This window comes from Pelodiscus sinensis, chromosome 3, assembly GCF_049634645.1.
Source record: "Pelodiscus sinensis isolate JC-2024 chromosome 3, ASM4963464v1, whole genome shotgun sequence".
Lineage (NCBI taxonomy): Eukaryota > Metazoa > Chordata > Testudines > Trionychidae > Pelodiscus > Pelodiscus sinensis.
In genome coordinates this window covers 110,624,447-110,643,773 of record NC_134713.1, presented here as the reverse complement: position 1 = coordinate 110,643,773, position 19,327 = coordinate 110,624,447, and the positions used below count along the sequence as shown (strand labels likewise).

The window sequence follows — 19,327 nt, the reverse complement described above, 5'->3', positions numbered from 1 at the left end:
TCATTATGTATGTGGTATGTTAGCTTATTCATCTTTTGTATTCAATATATGAAAAAGTTATGAAACATTACAGACCAGGTGCCAGTAACACACTGATAAGTTTAAAAGCTGTGAAAATCCCATTAGCCTGTTATCCCAATAGCTGAGATAAAAAGATTTAAATTTGTAGATCATCTGTCCTATATCACAGTTCATGTAATTGTATGGTTAAAATATATGTATTTGGCTGAAACATATATTTTAGGAAGGCATGTAATTTTGATATGAAGACATCAAGAGATGGAGAATCCACCACTTATTTTGACCATTTGTTCCAATGGTTTATCATCCTCGGTGTTAAAATGGTATGCTTTTCCCATTTGAATCTGTCAGGGCCTCAGCTTTCAGCCATTGGTTCTTGTTTTGCCAGAGGTGAAAGAAAGGGGGTGTGCCCTGGAACACCACTCTGAAAAGAGCCAGCTGTGCTCCGGCAAGGGCCAGCCTAGGCTACACTGCTTAAAGGGCCAGTCCAGGGCACGCTCTTTAAAGAGCCAGCTAGAGTGCCGTTTGCAATGTGCTATCCCAGCCAGGATCCTGCTGCTGCAAACTGGTGCTGGCCAAGTGCACGTAGCCGGTTGAGACAGCACTACAAGTTAAAGGGACCATCTGTGAGCATGCGGTAGGAGAGCTGTGTGCTGGGCAGTGTATATGCCATCCCTGGTGTGTACTGTTGCTAGCAGCCCCTGGGAAGAAGCCAGAGGGTCTCTCACACCGCTGCTGTTTTCCTTGCAGCAGTGCCCACATACGGATGGCTCACATCTCTCTTATAGCCAGGTAAGGTTACCTGGCCCCAAGGCCCTCTCCCCCATATCTAACCTCCAGCCCTGACTCCTGCAACTCTCACATATCCACCCACTCCCACCCTGAGCCTCCTACACTCCCTTGACCTGAGTCCCTCTCCACACCAAACCCCCTACTTGAGCTCACCACTCCCTACCCTGAGCCTCCTGCTCCCAATCTCTGCTCTGAATCCTCCCCCCCCACACACCCTGCCCTGACTCTGCCATTCCCCTGACCCAGTCTTCTGCCCTGACTCTGTTTTCAGATTAGGAAGTATAAATAATGAGTGAAATGCTTAAGTAAATGTATATTTATATAAGATATTCGAGGAAATAACAAGACTTTCATAGAAATTGTTCACTTTTCCTCTCCTATTGCCATTATTTTACTTAAAGTTATATCAGTCTCTAGTAATTCACAGAACAAAAATACTAAAAAGCCTATGGGTATTAAGATAGTACGGAATCATTTTGTTTACATTGTTGCTTATTTACATGATGTTCTTCTTCCTGTCCTGTATATGAAGAATGTTTTGTGTGAAATTGACTGCTGATTCTTTATGCAGACCTCTTTCCTTCTACTAAAAGAACAGAAAAAAAGATATGTTATCAGCTAGTAAACTGGCCATGAGATTAGGGGCTAGAACAGGGGTGGGCAATAACTATTGAAGGGGAGTCACTTCATGAATTTTGGAAGTGGTTGAGGGCCACCCCTAAAGGGATGGGGCTTGAATAGAAAGGGACAGGAACTTTGCACTTTCACCCCTCCTCAGGTCTCGATTGGCCTGGGAGTGGGGGAGCAGGAGCATGGCCAAGGGCTGGATTAAATGGCTTGGTGAGCTGGATCTGGCCCACCCCTGGCCTAAAAATTCCTCAGTTCTAATCTGGGATATACCAGCGCTTGCTATGGGCCTTTGTCAATTCATGTACTCTCTCTGATTAATTTTCCTTTCTATAGAACAGTGATAATAATTACCTATCTCACAGATTTGGTGTGAGGATTAGTTAGTAATTCTTGCATAGTATCTGAAATATGGAAAATGATACAGGTAAAGTGGTAACTGTGATTATTAATAAAAACTGTAATTTTCCTGTTCCCAGTAGTGCACATAGAGTATAAGGCTTAAGCTTTGCAAATCTAAATAAACGAAACAGGATAAAAATTCTGACCAATTTGTTGTTTGAACTAATTTGTTCCATTGTTCAACAAGTTTGTACAATTTGTTGATAGAATCCGCTCCAGTTTTCATTTCTAAAAGATAAATCATTTTAATGTTAACTAGTAGCATCTACTTTAAGCAATATTGATTGTTTTAACTCGCTCTCAAAAAGTAATCCACTGGTAGAACTCCTAAGAGATTTGAAATAAGCCATATTTTTATATAATACACTGTAATCTTTTTTGTTCTAAAACAATATCCTGGGAGAAAGTAAAACAAAATATTATTAAATATAAAGCTAGATATACATTCAGCTAATATAATTTGAACTTAAATACTTTAATCATCTAATTCAAGCTAGAACGTGTTCCTGCATTTATATTAGTGTTCAGACTTAAAATAAGGATCCAAGCCATTTATGGTTCTAAACAAACTGCCAGCAAGATAAAGCTACCTACCCAAGGAAAATTCGTTTACCACGTTAAACTAAAAGAAAAAAATGACTTAAGTAATTATCTCAAAAATGTATCTATCATATTATTTCTCTAGTACAATGTGTCTCATCCTACTCTCATTTGTAATGGTGTAATTCAGATAAATCTCATTTGAAGTCCATTATTGACCAGTGTAAAACAGATGTTAGTGAGAAAAAAGATCAAGGCCTTTGTTTTCAAAAAGCCTTTCTGAAAGTTTAATTTTTCTTCACAGAACTTTTGTTGAGATAATCTGAGTTTACCCACTTCTCATTTGGGGACTATTCAGGTTAGTTTAGCCAGTTCTTTTTTTTATCTCTACTGGAGCAGTTCTTTGAAAACCTCACTAATGCTCACATACTAAGCCTGAAAGGTGTTGGAACATCTGCAACCAATTGAACCTTTGAGTCCACTCCAATCTTGCCACACTCTTAATTCTTGCACAGACTTATTCACAGTAGTATAAGTCTAAAAGGAGTACCAACTCTAAGCAGAAGTTCTTATTTTACCTTTGGTACAATATTATTTGGGACTATAAAAACACTCCAATATGGGTCTAATTACTTGGTTACACTTGGTAACAATATTTTAAAGTTTTTATAATTTGTAATATTGCTTCTTGGAATCATGAAAATGAGACAGCTGGAGACTGACATAATTTGAGAGCCTTTTCACTGAGAAATATCAATATGCCTAATGTCTAAGTTAGAAAGTTGTCTTCCGTGGTGCCATCTTCTCACTTCCCTTTATTCATCTCCGCACCTGTTCTTTTTACCTGCTCCCTTTTCCCTCCTGTACATGCACATCAAAGGAAGAGGATTTTGATCTGACCACCAGAGATGAGGCACAGGGCTAGGAATGGTGGAGGAGCTGAGAGGATATGTATGGTGAAGTACAGATGGCTCCTCTTTCTCCTTGTGGCGTCTAGTAATGTCCCGAAGTAGTGCTCAGACCATGGTTGCCACCCAGCATCTCACTTGAACCAGTGGAGAAGGTGGCCAGTGAAGCTCTAGCTTGCAAATGGACCTGCCCACAAGGTTCCTGATTAGGGGAAATATCCAGTCACATCAATTGTCTGGGATGCACAACTTAAACCAGAAAAAGGTACAAGAAGTTGTCTGACCAATTAGATGAATCCCTGGCTGCCTGCTTATACTGGCCCACTTTTCCTCATTCCTGTCTCCCGTCTTATTCCTGGTTCTTGCCCTCCTTACCTATAGACCCCATCTTTCCCAGTTTCCATTTTCCTGCCTCGCTCCAGGGCTCTGCTTCTACATCACACCCCTCATGCTGAATTCCATTTCAATTACTGGCTTGGTACTGACTCTGACTTTTGGTTTGGTACCTGAGACTAACCTGAGCTTTGGTTCAAGGCTTCTGACTCTAACCATTAGGTATGACTGTCCAAGCCCTAGTCCCTACATCAGCTTTCTCCATTATCTCTCTAAGTGTGCATCTAGACTACAGGGTTGTTGTTTTTTAAAGTCAGTTTTTTCGAAAAAAGTTCACCTACATCCACACTGCAGTCAAGTTCTTTTGAAAGAAAATCAAATGAACGCAGGGGTTTTTCCGACACTGGCAAATCTCATTCTTCGAGGAAGAATGCCTTTTCCGAAAGAGTTCTTTCAGAAAAAGGCATGTGTGGACATAGGAGAGGGAGTTTTTTTTGAAAGAAGAGGCCTCCAGGAAAAAGCACAGGTGGCCATTCCACTCATAGTAATCACAGCTTACATGTGAGAGAACCTCCAATGAGTGTGGATGCTCTCTTTCAAAAAAGCAAATCTTTTTTTCAATGTGCTTTTGAAGTGTGGACACTCTCTTTCGGAAGAAGCTTGCAGTCTAGATGTACCCTAAGTGGGCCCAGCCAGTGATAGACTCAGTGGAGTTACTGGTGCCAAAGGATTATCAAAGCACTTCATGAGCAGGTGATCTGTCCCAGTCAGACAGACAAGTACTGCACATACAGGACATGTAGTTGGCCATTAAGAATCAGGTGTAAAGGAGGAAGTTTATTAACTCCATGAAGACATAGCTGTGCTTCAGACCCACCCAACTTTGTTGTCACCTGAGCTGCGACCTGCTGTTCTTCTCCCCCAAACAGTTTGATGGAAGCTAAGTCTTCATGAATTAGTGCTGTCTCTTGTTCTTGCTTCAGCTGCAGACAAACACTTTCACCGATACCAAGGTAGACCTGGTATTCAGCCTGCTGATGGGGGAAGCATTGGACAAGCCTTACATTAGTGAAAAGCCAACAGTCCAGTTCTGTCCATCTGGATGCCTCCCAAAAGGTGCATCTCTGATAACCCCAACCATGCTTCCTCTGCTGCAGCTGCTCTACAGAAACGCCCACAGGTGTCTGGCAGACCTACTTCCTATGTAGCTCACTTCTACTTCTCATATAGGACCCAGAATGGAATCTGATGGCCAAGATATTATCGTTACAATAGGGCTTTCAGGACTAGATTAAGCGTGAAGTGGCCTGAGTCAGTACCCTGACAGATCTGGACACCTTCATAGATCTTGTTGTCCATATTGACAATAGTGTATGCTAGTGATGAGAAGACAGAAAAAGAGTGTCACAACCACATCCCCTGGTATTGTATTCTGCTCCATCAGTTGAATCAATGCCTTTGATCACTCATCTGTAGAATTCCTCAGGTTCATCCTTTTTCTCTCTGTTATCAATCCATACAAATAGTAGCACCATTATCTAGAATGGGCCAGTGCCCTCTCTAGAAGAACACCAATCATAGGAACTTTGAATATCTGCATAGGCTCAGAGCCCTCATCCAAAGACATCTTTGGTGGACTTTCTTCTTTTTTTGCTTTGATTTTATAATCTATTGTCCAGGACTCAAAAATAACAAAGCCAATGCCAAAAGGGCAAACATTATGCATTCTAGAGGACGTGATCTCCAAAAATCTCCTGCCTCATAAGTTTCTGGACTCAGCTTCCTACTGAGATCTGTACACGCTCATATGCTCAGCCTCAGCCCAGAGGATCCCTCCTGACAAAAAGAAGCCATAAGTTAAAAACTCTATGACATCCAATATGGGGGTAACCTAAGGAAAAGGGCATATCTATTGGGCAAACAGATAGCAAATGTGAAAAATCAGGACAGCAGGTGGGGCATTAGAGGCACCTATATAAGACAAACCACCAAACAGTGGGACTGTCCCAATAAAATTGGGACATCTCATCTTCCTACATATATATGTTTTCCTAAGTCTCTTATGTCTAAGGCCTTACAAATATGTCATGACTCCATCCTGAAAGGACATTTCGGTTGCTTTAAAGCTCAGCACCTAATTTTTTATGTCTTCTGGTGGCCTCATTTGCAAGCCACACTGCAGGTCTAGGTCTAAAGTGCCTCCCATTAAATCCCTCAGACTCTAGCAACCCCTTTAGATTCTGCCTGGCCCATAGACAGTTACCACCTTAGATTTCAGGGTAGTCAAACACTGGAATAAATTGCCCAGGGAGGTTGAGGAATCCCCATCTCTGGAGATATTTAAGAGTAGGTTAGATAAATGTCTATCAGGGATGGTCTAGACAATATTTGGTCCTGCCATGGGGGCAGGGGACTGGACTCGATGACCTCTTGAGGTCCCTTCCAGTCCTAGTATTCTATAATTCTATGATTTGGTAGTTGACCTACCTGTGTGCAGTGGGCTTCTCATAATTCTGACAGTAGTGGACTGCCTAACAAAAATGGCACACTTTATCCTCTGCACTGGCCTACCTTCATCCTAGGGAACTGCCTCACTGTGGATACACCAGGTCATCCGCCTCCGTGCTCCCCTGGAGCTTGTCATCACTGATTATGGACTGATCCAGGACAAAATCCAAATTGCTCCTTGCCAGAAGCAGGCAATAAATTCAGTTTGGTACTGAATATATCTTCAGCTTTTGGCAAGGAGCTCTTCAGATTTTGAGCATTCTTTCCTGCCTCTCTCTGTCTACCATCCTCAAACCAATTGGTCAATGAGAGAACCAACCAGAATCTGGACAAGTATCTACAGTGCTATATATATTTTCCTTCGATTTACTGGGCCTTGCTGCTACCTAAGGAAAAGTTTCCATACATTAATACAGAAGACACTTCTACAAGGCAAAGCCACCCCCTCCCCTTTTTTTTTTAATTATGGGTTCTACTATAGTTCTACCAGGAACTGCTCTCAACTTCCTGTAATCTAGCAGTCCTGGACAGGATACAACAGACACATAAAACACAAGATGACCTAAAGCACTAAGAAGAGCTACAAACAATATGCAGACCATCAAAATGACAGTAAGCTAGAAGATATGGCTTTCAATGGCATCAAGAAGGAATTTTTCCTTTTGGGTGATACTGGCTGAGGTCTGGTGGGATTTTCAGTTTCCTCACAGTTTCATAGAGGCAGAGTTGGGTTAAAAGCAACAGGATTTGAAAGTTTAATATTAGGAAAGACACTGTTTAGCTTGTCACAGCTTGTGTGAGACTCAGGATATGTTAGGAACTTGCACCTACAGGAGAAGAAGCAACTTAAAAAGCAACAAATATTCTAGTAGCACCTTAAAGTCTAACAAAACATGAGCTTTCACAGGCGCAACCCACTTCTTCAGATGACAAGAGTATTAGAAGTCCAGATTCAAGCATAAATAAGGAAGGGGGGAGGAAGAAAAAAGAAGGGGAGGGAAAAAAAGAGAGACAGTGAGTAGATGGTTCAAATAGTTACAAGAGGCTGACGAGAACAATTAGCACCTCCACTGTTTGTTTGTTTGGTTAAGTCATTAGGATGTGGAAGGTAGTGTGCGAGCCAGCCCATGTCCCTTTTCTTACCATTTGCATAAGAATTAAACTTGTGAATGAAGTTAAGTCCCAACCCTTCTCTGTGTATTTGGCTTGTAGAATTGGTCTGAAACAAAATGGTGACTTGAAGATCCATTAATGAGTGTCCTGGCAGATTAAAGAGTTCTCCAACAGGTTTTTATGTATTGCCTTTTCAGATATCTGATTTTTGTCCATTAATTCTCTCCTATAGGGACAGTCCAGTTTGGCAAATATTCATTGCAGTGGGGCACTGCTGGCATTTGATGGCATTGATCATGTTAATGGATGTGCAGTTAAATGAGCCTCTGATTTGGTGGCTGATGTGGTTGGGTCCAATGATGAAATTGCTAGTGTAGATGTGTGGGCAGAGTTGGCACCAGGGCTGATTGCAAGAGTGCATTCCTGGATGATTATAATGGAGGTGTGTTGCGTGGTTACTGGGAAGAATTTGTTTGAGGTTAGGGGGTTGTCCGTAGGTGAGAATTGGCCTTTCCCCCAAAGCCTCTGAGAGAAGGGGAGAAGTGAAATCTTTGGTGGCTGAGGTGCCACATTGGATCCCTCTCCATCCCCACTCCATGCATGGCTAGAAAGAAAGAATTCAGAAGTGAGCTGAATCCAATGGATAGGCCAAAGAGTTATTAGCTTTATGGACCTATAACCCTTTATTAGATACAATTAAATGCCAAGTTGTGCAGGCAAATGGTGGATATAGTGCTTTTCTAGAATGTAAAATTAATAAATCTGCAACTTGCCACGTAGGTATATCTCCATTCATATAATAGATTTATCTCCCAAAACTGGAAGGGACCAAAGGTCATTGAGTGCAGTCCCCTGCCTTCACAATAGTACCAAGTACTATCCCTGACAGATTTGCCATAGATCCCTAAGGCTATGTCTAGACTGCAAGCCTCTTTCGAAAGAGGCTCTATCGAAAGATACTTTTGAAAGAGCCTCTTTCGAAAGAGAGCGTCTAGACTGCACGCGGAATTTCGAAATAGCAAGCCGCTTTTTCGAAAGAAAGCACCCAGTGAGTCTGGATGCTCTCTTTCTAAAAAGCCTGTTTGCTTTCAAGAACGCCTTCTTTCGAAAGAGCACTTTCGAAAGAAGGCGTTCTTCCTCGTGGAATTAGGTTTACCACCGTCGAAAGAAAAGCCGCATTCTTTCGATTTAATTTCGAAAGAACGCGGCTGCAGTCTAGACGCAGGTGAAGTTTTTTCGAAAAAAGGCTACTTTTCCCGAAAAAAACCCTGAGTCTGGACACAGCCTAACTGGCTTACTCAAGGATTGAGCTCATAACCATGGGTTTAGTAGGCCAATGTTCAAACCACTGAGCTATGTCTCCTACTGATTAGTGTAGCTCTTGTTCATTCAACTGTATGTCCTCATCAACAGAACTACTTTATAGATCATGCCATTGACTGATTTAAATCTAAAGTAATTGAAACAAAGAACATTTTTATGTGAGAGAAACAAGTCCAGCATACTTGCACCTGGTACTTTTATATACAGTATTACCATGCTGCAGTGTTAAAAATTCCAATTTCCAATTAGTAACATCTGTGTAAAAAATACAGTTGTTAAAATTAAATACAGTAAACTTCCGATAATCCAGCACCTTTAGGACCCAGAGGATGCCGGATTATCAGATATGCCGGACTATCAGAAGGGGGGGCTATGAGGGGTCTGGAGTGGGGTGGGAGGGGATGCCACCCCAGACCCCTCATAACCCCCCTTACAATAGTCTGGTTCTGCCCCAGGCGTCCCTGATTCAGCCGCTGCTGGTCAGTTTCAGCAGCAGCTGAATCGGGGATGCCTGCAATAGAGCAGCTGGGGTGCTGCCGGGTTGGTCCCGCAGCGCCGAGGGGCGGCACTACGGCACCAACCCAGCAGCACTCCACCTGCTCTTGGGGACGCCTTGGACAGAGCAGCTGGGGTACTGCCCGGTTGGTCCCGTAGCGCTACCCCTCGGGGCTGCGGGACCAACCCGGCAGCACCCCAGCTGCTCTTGGGGATGCCTGGGGCAGAGCAGCTGGAGTGCTGCCGGGTTGGTCCCGCAGCGCCAAAGGACGGCACTGCGGGACCAACCCGGCAGGACCCCAGCTGCTCTGCCCTAGGGGTCCCCGATTCAGCTGCTGCTGAAACAGATCAGCGGCTGATTCCAGGAAGCCCGGGGCAGAGCTGCTCTGCCCGGGGCTTCCTGGAATCAGCTGCTGATCTGTTTCAACAGCGGCTGACTTGGGGACCCCGGGGGCAGAGCAGCTGGGGTCCTGCCGGGTTGGTCTCGCAGCGCCGAGGGGCAGCGCTACGAGACCAACCCGGCAGCACCCCAGCTGCTCTGCTCCTGGCTGCCCTGATTCAGCTGCTGGTCAGTTTCAGCAGCAGTTGAATGGGGGAAGCCTGTCCGGCTGCCCCAGCACTTCCGGGTTCCTGATGGTGCCAAACCATTAGGAGTCCCGGAGCATTGGATGCTGGACTAATGGAGTTTTACTGTATTAGGATAGTCTGTCTAAGAAATATTCAGACTGCTTAATCCACCTGTTTTTTAGCAAAATAAATAGAGGTCAAGGATTTTTCTAATGTGATTGAACAATTACTTTACTTTGTAAATTAAGTTTGTATTATGATTGGTAAAAAAATTAAATTACATCTCATGAGACTGCAACTTTTTATCCCTTGCACTATTATGATCTCTCTTATATTGTTACTTTGCATTCCTATGAGCAAACCTTGATACAAATCTGCAGTGTTCATGTCCATACTTCTCTTTGTCTGCTGGTGATGTGCATCCTCACCAAGAGTGTGTCCCCACCAGGAGCTCAGCAATTGACTGGATTCCAGTGGTGGTGCTCCCCACCAGCCATAATCATGCTCCCAATAGGGTGCCAAGAGCCCAGGCAGCAGCCCAGATTGGAGCAGGGAGCAGAGCCTGAGCGTGGCAGCCTGAGCCAGAAGTCTGCATGGCAAGTTGTAGACTAGGTAGCAGCCTAGCTGGGGAGCCAGGAGATGGCTTTCTTGTCCATCATAGCCATGAAATTAACAAGAATGATATTCAATAGACTTAAGTAGCGCAGTGTCTACAGGGGCACTGTGGAGCTCTAAATACATCAGCATAAGCCCTATGCCTTTTGTGGAGGTAGAATTATTATGTGGATTTAGTTCAGCAGTACATTGTCAGGAGCAAGGCTTAGTGTGACCACAGACACCGCCTAAGCTGCCTTCTGTCAACCTTACACTTGTTTAGACCAGGCCTGAGACTGTGGTGTATATGAGATATGTAGTGTCTCTCAGGGGGATTGCAGATTCCTTGCTCACATCTTTTGTCAGCATGAGATCTGGCATATTAGTCATTAACGGTATTAACAGTTTTTTTGCAATCTCTGTGGGCATTTCCCAGACTCACAGTATGTTTCAGTGACAAACATATGCCAAAAGCTCATAGACCCATATACAATGATGATACACACATTCTGATTGCATAATGATGCTCAACAGTTTATAACTTTTCCAGTGATACCTCACAAGGCATACATCATACAGAATATATCATAACCTAATACAAGTGAGTAATATGGGGGTACAGGGTGTTATTTTGAGGTATAGTTTGTCTGGACATGGGGACTTGTGGTACTCCAATACCCTCAGGTTTTACCCCTAACCCACTCCTCACACCATCCTCTCACCAGCTGTCTGCTGCTCTGCCTCAGGGCCCATGAGGGCTTCAGCCTCCCACTTCCCTGTAGGCCCTGCCTGAGCCATGGGGAACCCAAGAGCCTCTGCCACTCCCTACCCAGGACACTACAGAACAATACTCCTCCCCCACTCCTCACACCGTCATCTCCCCGGCCATCTCCTGTCCTCTCTTTTCCCCCTTTGATTACTTCCCTTCCCTTTCTTTTCTATCATTTCCCTCTCTTTTCCTATCCTGTCCTTCCTCCTTGCTCACTCCCTTTCCCCCTGTCTGCTCCCCTTTGCTCCATTCTCTTTGTAGAGCTCCCCACATTGCAGAGGAAGTGGCGCTCCCCACAGCACAGCACCGGTGGCAGAGAAACTGCCTGGGGAAAAGCAGTGCTGCTGGGCATCCAGGGGAAAAGCAAAGCCCATGCCTCATTGACCTCCTCTTGTCTAGCAAATTCCCTGGTTTGGGACCACTCTGGTCCCAAGGGTGCTGAATGAGGGAGGTACAACCTGTAATGAAGTTGTTGTGTTCTCACTCTACCCCAGGCAGTTGTCAACATATGGGGTAGGAAGAAAAGCACAGTCAATGCACTAAACACTGTAATATTGCCAAAGCTCATGATTCTATCTTGAGTCTCTCAATAATTACATTTTTTTAAGCCCAGGCTCCTGGAATTAGATAATCACATGAGCATCTCAGTTTTCTTTTCTTTTTTTAAAGTAAATTTCTAGCCCTTATGGTTGCAGAAAAAAACAGAAAACACAACCCATGTACACCTTAAAAGTTCAGATTCTAGACAGTGAATAAAAATAACTTCATTTTATTAGAGATATTAAAAGAATTACTAACAAACTTTGAGGGTTTGTGTTTCAGATAGCTAGCATTTTATTTGGAAGTAGACAGTTATGTTAGAGTTTTATGGCAATATTGAACATAAACCAACTCTAAATAATTTTTAGGCATATGTGGGACAGTTTTGTAGTCTTGCAGTCCCCAATCACTGTAAGATTGCTCCTATGAAAGGACTACACTGTGTCTTTGCTTTTGTATGGGAATATAGTGGTCCCATAAGTGATTTTTGCCCCAAATTGCAAAAGACAAACTTCCTTTGTTTCTACATTCCACATGCTGGTGGGAGAAGTTGCATCCCAAGATTATGACAAAGCACCCACAAAATGAAGCAAGAGCTTCATTCATGGCATCTTTTAATCAGAATTAATTCCTGATTCCTGCATGGGTGGATCTATGTTAAAGGTCTGAGATCATTACATATGATCATAATAAACAGCTGTCATGTTGAATTCACATTACCTGATCATTGTTTATGAAGATATAACAGTGTCACAAATAACTGCTAGCACATATGAAAAATCATTGCCCTTAAACAAGAAAAAAATAGAGTGCCATTGCGTTGCATAATGGTATGAGACTCCTTTAAGAAACCTGGCATCTGGTTTAGAAGCACTTCAAAGCAGAATGCTGCATTGAAATGTGCTGCTTTGAAGTGCAGCTGCAGATCCAGACACATTTTGCAGCCCAAACCATCATATGAATCTGCTGTACTTTAAAAGAAATTCTGTTTCAGATGCCAGTTTTGACTCGTTTTAGAAAATTGCTGTCTGGATCAGCTGAACTTCAAAGCAGAACATCTCAGTGCAGCATTCTGCTTTGAAGTCCAGCTAATTCAGGTGCTGTTTTTTTTAAAAGCAGTCAAAGTTGGCATCTAACCTTTCCAATATTTCTCCTTGCACTCAGTACCTTTTTTCTTCCTCCCTCCCACCCTCATCATTTCCTCTTCCTTTTGCTTCATTGAAAAATAGTTCTCATCCACTGTTTGTGTTAGGCTGTGTCTAGATTGCAGGGTTTTTTTGAAAAAAAGTAGCCTTTTTTCGAAAAAACTTCACCTGCGTCTAGACTACAGCCGTGTTCTTTCTAAATTAAATCGAAAGAACGCAGCTTTTCTTTCGACAGCGGTACTCCTCATTTCACGAGGAATAACGCCTTTTTTCAAAAGTGCTCTTTCGAAAAAAGGCTCTATGTAATGCAAACTGTGTTTTTTGCAAAAGAGAGCATCCAGACTGCCTGGGTGCTCTCTTTTGAAAAAGCAGCTTGCTTTTTTGAAAGTACTGATTGTAGTCTAGATGCTCTTTTTCGAAAGAAGCTTTTTCGAAAGTATCTTTCGAAAAAGTCTCTTTTGAAAGAGTCTTTCAGTCTAGACGTAGCCTTAGTGATTGTGGTAGTCCAGAAGAAACAGGGACGGTGAATTATTAACTTTGAAAGGGTTTCTGAAGTGAACTATTAACTATAGATATAGCATCTGTTGAACAGCATAATGGAACTGGTCAATCAATTTTCATTAGTTTGTAGAAGTGTGTTAGTGAATAATCATAGTACTTTTATCCTTTCACATGTTAACAATAAAGCAAAAAGTAGGTATAACAAAATTGCATTTATATATAATACACATTCACAACCCACATCATAACAGTTTAATTACAATCGCTGTAGTGAGTATCAACAATAGTATAAATAGCATAACATAATATCATTTTAACATTATCAGTTTAAGTGCTTAAAATGTATTTGTTGAGCATGACAGAATCTCTTTAAACTACACTATTATCATACATTGCTTCTCATGTTCTGGGAGTACTAAAATGAATTGGACTCACATTTGGACAAACGGCCTGAAGTATTTCATTTTTAAGAAACATATCTGTGTTGTCAGGGGCAAATTTTGCCTTTGAGGCATTCATGTGAAGAATGCTTTAGGAAACAATTCTGCTGTTGAAGTCAGGTAGGGAGGAGTGGTAAAGCATTGTTTCAGAGGCTACATAGCTCTGCAGGGAGTAAAGCAGAGGCCTTATCAGAACAGAGGTGGGAATGAAGCTTGGGAATCTGTCACTATTTGAATCCTTAACCCCCTTCTCTCAGCAACCCCTGACCTCAGAAATGTGCAAGTGACATGCAGTCTCTCTCACTCTCTGTCTCCAACCTGCTTGTGTTCTGCTCCTTCCTCCACCCTGTGTGGGTACATCTACACAGTCGTGTGCTGCTCAAAATAAGCTATGCAATTTGAGCTATGCAAATAGTGTAGTTTATTTCAAAATTTGGTCAGTCTACACCCGTGGTCCCCATGGTGCCCGCGGGCGCATTTCAATGCGCCCGCCAGGTGCTCAGGGCTGGCCTGGCCCCGGGCACATGGCGCACGGGCGCTTGCGGGGGGAGCGCGCTTGGCGGGAGGCGGCGGGGGCGAGCGCCGGCTCCGGGCGCGCGGCACTCAGGCGGGGGGGGGGAGGAGCGCTGGCTCCGGGCACGCGGCACTCAGGCGGGGGGGGGAGGAGCGCCGGCTCCAGGCACGCGGCACTCAGGCGGGGGGGGGGAGGAGCGCCAGCTCCAGGCACGCGGCACTCAGGCGGGAGGGGAGGAGCGCCGGCCCCGGGCGCACGGCACTCGGCGGGAGGGAGGGGGAGGCGGGGAGCGCCGGCCCTGGGCGCGCGGCCCTTGGAGGGGGCCCTGCCCCCGGGCGCGCAGCTATGGGGGGGCCCCGCCCCCGGGCGCGTGGATGGGGGGCGCCCCTGGTCCCCGCCCCCTGGCGCCCGGCGGGCAAACGGCCACGCCCCCTGGCACCCGACAACCTAAAAATGTTGGGGACCACTGGTCTACACAGTACCAAATTTCCAAATAGAGCGCTATTCCAGCATCTTCCTTATTCCTTGTGCAATGAGATTTACAGGAAGTTGGAATAAGACACCCCTTATTTCAAATCTATTTTGAAATAACAGGCATGCTATTAAGACACACACAAAGCTAATTCGGGACAACGGACGTTATTCTGACATAACGCCGCTATTCCCCGCCTGTACCCTGTCTGTCTTATCTGTTTAGATTGTAGGCTCTGGGGGTAGGGGCCAACTGCTACTCTTGGAGAATGCTTGAATAGTGCCCAGTACAATGAGGCTCCATTCTTGTTTGGCCCATAGGCACTATATGATTAATAACAAACATTATTAAGTCTTTCCCGCAGTGGATGCTATACAGCCTGGGTGAGAGGATTGTGTAACCCACATACCTTCTGGTTGTGGTGTAGTGTCCCACCTGGAGGTACTTGGTGAGAGAGAGAGAGATGCTACAGCATTAGCTAAGCGCTAGCTGACTTTTAGCTCAAGCAGTAGTGGCTCATGCACTAAGCTCCAGAGGTCCCAGGTTTGGTTCCTCCTGTTGACATTACAATTACACCTTCTTTCACTATGGAGGTCTCTGGCCACCAGTTGAATTATTCAGAATAGGGACGGAGGAGAGAAGTGGAAATAAACTTAATCAGTGGTTCTTTCCATTAACTATGCTTCTTTCTATTAACTGTAGCATTGTCTGAATGTCACAACAGTCAAATAAATCTCCCCTAAAAGGGACCCTGTAATAAACTGACAGTATTTAGTGAACTCATCCTGTGATTAGGTCTTAATTCTGCTAAGAAATAGTGAATCCTGCTGACTCATTTTTGCTGGTGTCTCGTTAACTCCAACTTGGAGTAATCCTTTGAATTTAGGGTTCCAGGTTGACCAGCCCTTAGGAGGGACTCCTAGGAACAGCCACACTAGGGGGAAAGTCTTATCCTGAAATTATTATAATCATCCATTTCTTTGTAAAAACCCCAAATCCTAGGGGTAAAGTTTTGACCCTGTACAGGATTGTGAACTTTGCTTGAAGTGAGCTGAATAAAGACTGCTCTACCCTGAAAACATACATCAGCATAGCTATGTCTTTCAAGGGCTGAGAGAAATCCATACCCCTGAGAGATATACCTGTGCTGATATAACCCCTGGTGTAGATAATGCTTGGATGACATAAGTATTGTTCTTTAAACCTGGCTACTGCCTCTCCGGGAGGTATATTATTTTCAGTGAGGAGAGAACTTTTCCTATTGCTGTTGTGTCTACATAGAAGTGTTATAGAGGCACAGCTGTAGCTGTGCTACTGCACTATTTTACATGTAGACATTGTCTGAGTCACTTATTCAAATATGCCAGTAGGAGTCATGGGATTTTTCCTCTCCCCTTCCAGTTCCCCCACCATAAAAGTGGTATGAAAGTGGTCATAAAATGGATGGCTAACTCATGCTGCAATTTATGAAGAGGCAAAACAAAGAGCCACAACAGATCTTGGACCAGCTGCTTCAGAGACTCACTAATCCGGGTGGGCTGCCAGGAGTGTCAGTGATCTCCATTCCTTCCTTTGCAAAGACTGTATTGGAAGATGACCAAGAAGCTTACCTCATCATTCTGGAAAAGATTCTTACTGTAGCCATTAAAAGAAGGAGACCTGGGCGAGGCATAAGGACCTGTTTCAGATTGGTAAAACATAAGGCATATAGTGGATTTTGGATGAGAATGCTCCTGCAGACTACAGTACTAAGAAGTATTGATTGTGGGGTGTGATGAAGCAGAGCCATATAGTCTTGTGGAGAGGCTCTCTATATCCCAGACAAGTACCTTAACCACTCTGCTATAGCATATTTTCTCTCAGTCTCTCCTGTTGAAGCTGTTCCATGGTATATAAATTTTGCATTGTGCCACCGAAAGTTTGAAAATAACAGTTCAGACCAGTGGTTGGGTAACAGACAAGGAATATGGGAAGACCCACCATAAAGTCCCCTTGTTCCAACGCATAAGAGGATTCATGGCTGTGAGTCCTGAGCAGATTGAGGCACTTACTTTGAACCCAGAATTAGGTGTCTAATTGCAGAATTTAGAACACACCCTTCTCCTTGGCCTTTTCTGGCCTTGCAGTTGGCTGGTTTAGGTGACTCAGCATGATGAAATTTTGTGGATCTCTTTTTTGCAATTTTGTGGATCTCCTTTTTGGGCTCCATACTGCACAGGGAGCCTTCACACCTTGCTCAGGGCTGTGGATTCTAATGGGTGTCAGGACACCTATATGTTAGGCATTACAAGGCTGAATCCAAGGGTTAAACCAAATTAAAGGCACTTTTATTCTGAATGAGAGTGTCCACACAGAGGCTTAATGCAGTTTAACTAACCTACTTTAAATTCACACCTTTAGTTAATTCAGATTAAATTTCCTTACTGTCTCTGTCTATACAAGCCCCCAATCTCCTTTATAGAGCTAGCCCAGAGTCTCCCTGGGGTGCTGGGTAAGTCACTTTAAGCAAACTTATCAAAAGTGGCCACTAAATAAATACGTGTTCCTTATTTTCTGGGTGCCTGATTTGAGACCCTGATGTCTGATTTGCAGAAGTTCCTACTACTCAGAGTTGCATCCAAAGTCACTGGGAGCTGTGCTTTGAACATATAAATGCTAAGTATGTAATCCTGAGTACACTGCTATGGAGTCTCAGATTAGACAGCCACAATTAGTGGATGCTTTTGATCTCAATCTCCCTATGCCTCATTTTACAGGGTGTAGTCAAAATAAATTTGTTAATGTTTGATAAGTAGTCAGGTCCTATACTGATAAGCACCATCAAAAAGTAAACAAACAAATTAATAATTTTGTATTTAGAGCAGAGTTCGAATGTGGTATGGGACCATATATTGCACAATGAGGATAAAACAAAATATTTAATAATGTCCCACTAAATGAGGGTATGTCTACACTACAGCACTAATTCGAACTAACTTAATTCAAATTAGTTAATTCGAACTAAGTTAATTCGAACTAGTGCATCTAGACCTAAAAACTAGTTCGAATTAGCGTTTTGCTAATTCGAACTAGCATGTCCACATTGAGTGGACCCTGAACCGAGGTTAAGGATGGCCGGAAGCAGTGCCGGCAGCGCATCAGATTAGGACTTAGAGCGTGGAGCGGCTGTCTCAGGCTAGCCGAGGGCTGTGCTTAAAGGGACCCGACCCCCACCCCAGACAGACAGTTCTCAGGGGTTCCCCGCTCGCTTGTCTAACTCGATGAGGGACAGCAAAGCAGTCCTGTCTTAGAGTGCTCTGAGTACCCGCACTCGGCACATCACAGCACTCAGCCATCAGCCCGGCTGCACTTGCCGCAGGCTGCCATCTGGGAAGGGTGTCAATTGGGGGGCTGCAGGAGAGCTTCCACCCCGAGGAGCCCGCAGAGCCACCCCAGTCCTCCCCATCAGGAAGAGGTCCCGGGAAGAGGCAGAGGGCTGGGTGGCAGCGGGTGGCTGGCTCGTGCTGTGCCAGGTGCAGGGTCTGCTGGCTGGGTGCTGGCAGGCTTGCACCTGGCACGGGCACCATAGCCAGCCCGTGCCCCTTTAAGGGCTCTGGGGCCGGGAGGGGGGCAGAAGAGTTTCCCTGGTGGTGCCCAGAGTGGCCACCAGGGAAAGCTGGGGAGGGCTAGCCTCCCACTAGTTCGAATTAAGTGGCTACACAGCCCTTAATTCGAACTACTTAATTCGAACTAGGCGTTAGTCCTCATAGAATGAGGTTTACCTAGTTTGAATTAAGCGCTCCGCTAGTTCGAATTAAGTTCGAACTAGCGGTTTGCCTGTGTAGCGCCTATCAAAGTTAATTCAAACTAACGTTTGTTAGTTCGAATTAACTTTGTAGTGTAGACATACCCTGACTGCTGAATACCGAGTGCTCTGAATAAAGAAGGAGTCATGTGGGAAAAAAACAGTATCTGATCAGGTAATTAAGGTCTGTATTATAATACATAGTCACAAAGGGTCTGAATTAAGGCTGTATAGGCATATTTTATTTTGGTATTTTCTAACTTTTGAATGCTTGACTTTGTAACCCTCAAGTTCTTTTAAAATAATTGTGTGTATTTAAGATATATACAAAATAAATATTCTATCTTGTTAGGTATTATAACAGATTGTATTATGAAGAATTATATTAATTTCTGCTGAAACTGTGGTTAAAGCCAGTACAAAATAGTAAATGAGGATAATTAAATGAAATCAGCTTTCTTTTTTTGTAAAATAACATTTAAAAAAGAAATTACTGGACAACGATCAGTTTGGTATTTGCACAGGTCATAAGGCATGTCAGTTTGCTGATTTACTCTTAGCAGGAAGTCCTTAATTAGAAAATTCCTAGAGAGAGCTGCAGCTCCCAGTAGGTGCTTATTAAGATCTAAAGACAAACGTAGTTAATGGAAAAGCTTGAGGAATGGACAGAGAACTCAGGTTATGTTATAAGGCAGGAGTGAATTGCTGTTAGCATAAGAGAGTGACAATCAAGATGGGATGCTGGATTTTTAATGAAAGTCTGTCAGTTCTCTTATTAGTAAGTATATCTTTAATATTAAAAAACTAATTGGATATAATTAAGCATTTTAAGCTTGTTTAAGATTTTTTTATGGTTTACTTATAGTAAATGAACATGTGACATGTAAAACCTGTATAAAATATTAAACCGCTTTTATAAGTAACCTTTAAAAAACAATT

At 43.6% G+C, this 19,327-nt stretch overlaps 1 protein-coding gene across 2 annotated transcripts in view; it reads left to right on the top strand.

Moving 5' to 3' along the window:
- NOX3 (NADPH oxidase 3) overlaps window positions 1-19,327 on the top strand; it is a 412,418-nt gene that overhangs the window by 339,448 nt on the left and 53,643 nt on the right. For both annotated transcript variants that reach the window (XM_075924491.1, XM_006114980.4), the window contains one exon: window positions 16,006-19,166. In XM_075924491.1, coding sequence (XP_075780606.1) covers window positions 19,122-19,166 — 45 coding nt within the window. In that variant the 5' untranslated portion in view covers window positions 16,006-19,121. The remainder of the gene's footprint in view (window positions 1-16,005; window positions 19,167-19,327) is intronic.